The 3,380-nt window shown below is 36.3% G+C and overlaps 1 protein-coding gene across 1 annotated transcript; it reads right to left on the bottom strand.

Annotated features, from left to right (window-relative positions):
- LOC130817545 (heavy metal-associated isoprenylated plant protein 36-like) lies at positions 1–2,731 on the bottom strand. Its single transcript, XM_057683309.1, has 3 exons — positions 2,514–2,731; positions 2,342–2,417; positions 1–1,216 (listed from the first exon to the last, which is right to left on the bottom strand). Exons 1-3 carry the CDS (start codon positions 2,571–2,573, stop codon positions 510–512), a joined length of 843 nt encoding a protein of 280 aa, XP_057539292.1. The 5' UTR covers positions 2,574–2,731; the 3' UTR covers positions 1–509.
- Positions 2,732–3,380: the final 649 nt, after the last annotated feature.

The following is a 3,380-nucleotide window of genomic DNA, read 5'->3' as shown; positions in this document are numbered from 1 at the left end:
ATCCCGTAGTCCAAAAAAAGTTACAAGTAGTTAGAGGTGTTCATTCAAAACAGACCTAATGACTCAATATTCACCTGACCTTGTAACCGAACCCAATTTGACCCGACTTAAAAATGAATTTATAATAATGTAAAAAACAATGTGGATGCAAAAATCGATTTTAAACCGACTCAAAGCATCTGATTTAAAATCAACCTGATAACCTGAGTGGCTTTAAAAGATTGTAGTTTGCAATTTTTTCTTTTAAAATTTGTACACATGAAAAATGACCTCAAGTCTCAACATGATTGATCAGCAGTGCACCCACTAGCTTCATTTAGCTTTACATTTACAACATATTCCCTTCATTTAAACCATGTCTAACCAAATTGTAACCAGCAGAAGATACTCATTACCCTACAATATCAATGCATACTGATACACTACTTGCTTTTAGTACATCAATGCCAAGAAACAGTTCTTAGTACACCAAAATTAACTCAAAAAAAAGTGGGAAAAAGACATTACTCCTACATAATAGAACACCCATTAGGGTTTTCATCACTGAATATATCAAAGGAAGTAAATGAACTAGCCTGCATTTGGTAACTCTCTAACTGTTCATTTGTAGGATTGCAGGAAATATATGGTGTTGAAATTTGGTAAGAAACACCATACCCTAATTTACTAGGATTACCTCCATTATAGTTCATCATATGAATTGTAGCAGATGTTTGATTCGGCTGAAACAGACTTATTTGTTCAAATGTAGGGCTGATATTAACTTGATTTACATTCTGTAATCCTGTAGCAATCAATCCACCATTCCCGACACCAACACTATTACCTTTTTGCCCTTTATTTTTCTTCGTTTTTCCGCCATTCCCTGCACTTCCTGTGTCTGTCGCGGGTTTAGGATTCGGGTTTTGATTCTGATTCTGATTCGGATTCTGGTTCTGATTCCCCTTCTTGTCGGAATTGGTGTTGTTTTTCGATATAGCTTTGTTCTCTGCATTAGTTGGTTTTGTGATCTTGGATTCATTTTTTTGGGGTGTTTGATCTTTCACTTGGGTAATTTGTTTTTCATTTTTCTTGGGTTTTTCTTGTGATGTTTTTTCATTCCATATTTCTGCATGTTTACCTGTTTTCTGCAGCTTCTTAACCAGAATTTCTGAGTCAATGTTACCACTTACTGTTACCTTCTGCTGTTGTGAGTCAATAGTGGTGCTGTAAACTCCTGCATATCACCAATAATTGACTTACAATAAGAAACATCATTAACACCACAAAAAAACTAAAAACTGTCCAATGTTTTAATGGCAATGTGTACAAGCCTTAAATCCACAATCTCCTTAACAATCGGCTTATCAGCCTATATTTTCAGCTGGTCATACCAACTAACATCGACAAATATATTCATTTTTTTCAATTTTTCGGTAACACTTGCATTTTGTTACCAAGACACAATTGATATAGAAATATATCAAAAGTAGATATAATTACGACCCTTTAATATGACGGTCTGAGGGATTGCTCACTTTACTCATACCGCTAAAATATTTTTTTAAGAACCACATACCACAAAACTAAAGCTCCATCACAAAAGTATACTACTAATACTTTTCTCCTAATGCAATTCACTTAAAAGAAGCTTTGTGATGTACTCTCAAAATAAGAAGTTCCAACTTTCAAGTGAAACATGTATCTCAACAGGCAAAGATATTCCCTTATTTGTGCAATTTGACTTCTACAAATTAAACTTCCAACCAAAGTACTAAAACAAAGACTTAACTCAAAAAATCAGCAATTCAATAAATAATTTAGACTCAAACTTCCTTGTCCTGCATATCACAACATCCCAATATTCCAAATCTCATGAAGTGGCTTTAATTTGCCCGTAAGGTGTTTAGGGGCCGGATACACACAATCTTACTATTCTTAATGATAAAGAGGGAAGGTATAGGAGTTGGGATATACACAACCTTACTATTGTTAATGATAAAAACGCAAGGCATAGGATCGGATTTACACAACCTTCCTGTTGTTAACGATAAAATGGCAACGCATAGGAGTCTAGTGTACACAACTTTACTGTTGTTAATGATAAAAAGGCAAGGCATATGGGTCGGATTTACACAACCTTACATTTGTTATCGATCGATAAAAAGGCATAGGAGTCGGATATACACAACCTTACTGTTGTTAACGATAAAAAGTAAGGCATTTCTAATTTACCCTTGTAGCAAACATCGCCCACATCTACACGTATATAAGGAGTGCACATGACTTATCGGTAAAACCAAAATCTACAAGAAATAGAAGAAGAAGAAGAAGAAGAAGGAAGGTAGAGCAGAGTATGTACCATCAATGCGCTGTAGAAGCTTCTTGACTTCTCTCTTGCAGCCCAGACAGTGAATAGGAACTTTGAGAACCCAAGTCTGCATGCAAACATATATTCAGACAAAACAAAGAGCTTTAGTGAACAAGTTGGCATTAGCCAGTTACTAAATCAAAATAGGAACACACGAAATTACATTGTAGTTCAGAAACTGTGAAGCTTCTCCAGCTTTAGTTGGGGCAGCTGCTGCAGCCATTTTACTAAAACGCTTCACAGGGATAGAGAGAAAAACAGAATGATAGATAGAGAGAGAAAGTTTAAGTGGTGCAGCACTGAGTGAGTAATTAAAAGGAGTACAATGGTTAAAGAAGAGTTTTGAGGAGCACAGCTGGAGGTGGTGTTGATAGCTTTAGGTGTTTTATGGGGTGGATTTCAGGTCAGATCTTTCGGGTTGGTTTGCAATCGGACTGTATGTTCATATTGGTTTTTATATAATTGTTAGTACATTTTTTACATCGAGTCTATAGGTGTTCAAAACAGACCTGATGACTCGACATTCACCCGACTTTGTAACCGAACTCGATTCGACCCGACATAAAAATAGACTAACAATTATGTAAAAACCAAAATAGACACTCGATCCGATACCGACCCAAAACATTTAATCCGAAATCGACCCGATGTTCCGAATGGACACCTCATTTCGGGTCAAATGGGGTTTGGGTAAATGTCGGCTCATCGGGTCAAATCAGATCTTTAGGGCTAGATTGAAATCGAGATGTGTGTCCATGTTGTTTTTTACACATTAGTCCATTTTTAATGTCGGATTAAATCGGGTTTGGTTATAGAGTCGGATAAATGCTGGATTATCGGTCTGATTTGAACGCCTCTCAGTCCAATCCGTACTACTTTTAGAGGTGTTCATTCGGGTCATCGGGGTTGATTTCGGATCGGTTTCAAATCGAGTCTTGTGTCCATATTGATTTATAAATTTTAAATCCATTTTGAAGTTGGGTCAAAGTCGAATTCAACTACAAAATCGAGTGAATATCAGATCATCAGG

Source organism: Amaranthus tricolor, chromosome 1, assembly GCF_026212465.1.
Source record: "Amaranthus tricolor cultivar Red isolate AtriRed21 chromosome 1, ASM2621246v1, whole genome shotgun sequence".
Taxonomy (NCBI): Eukaryota; Viridiplantae; Streptophyta; class Magnoliopsida; order Caryophyllales; family Amaranthaceae; genus Amaranthus; species Amaranthus tricolor.
The sequence above is the reverse complement of the archived record's forward strand: the minus strand, read 5'-3'. Positions and strand labels throughout refer to the sequence as shown.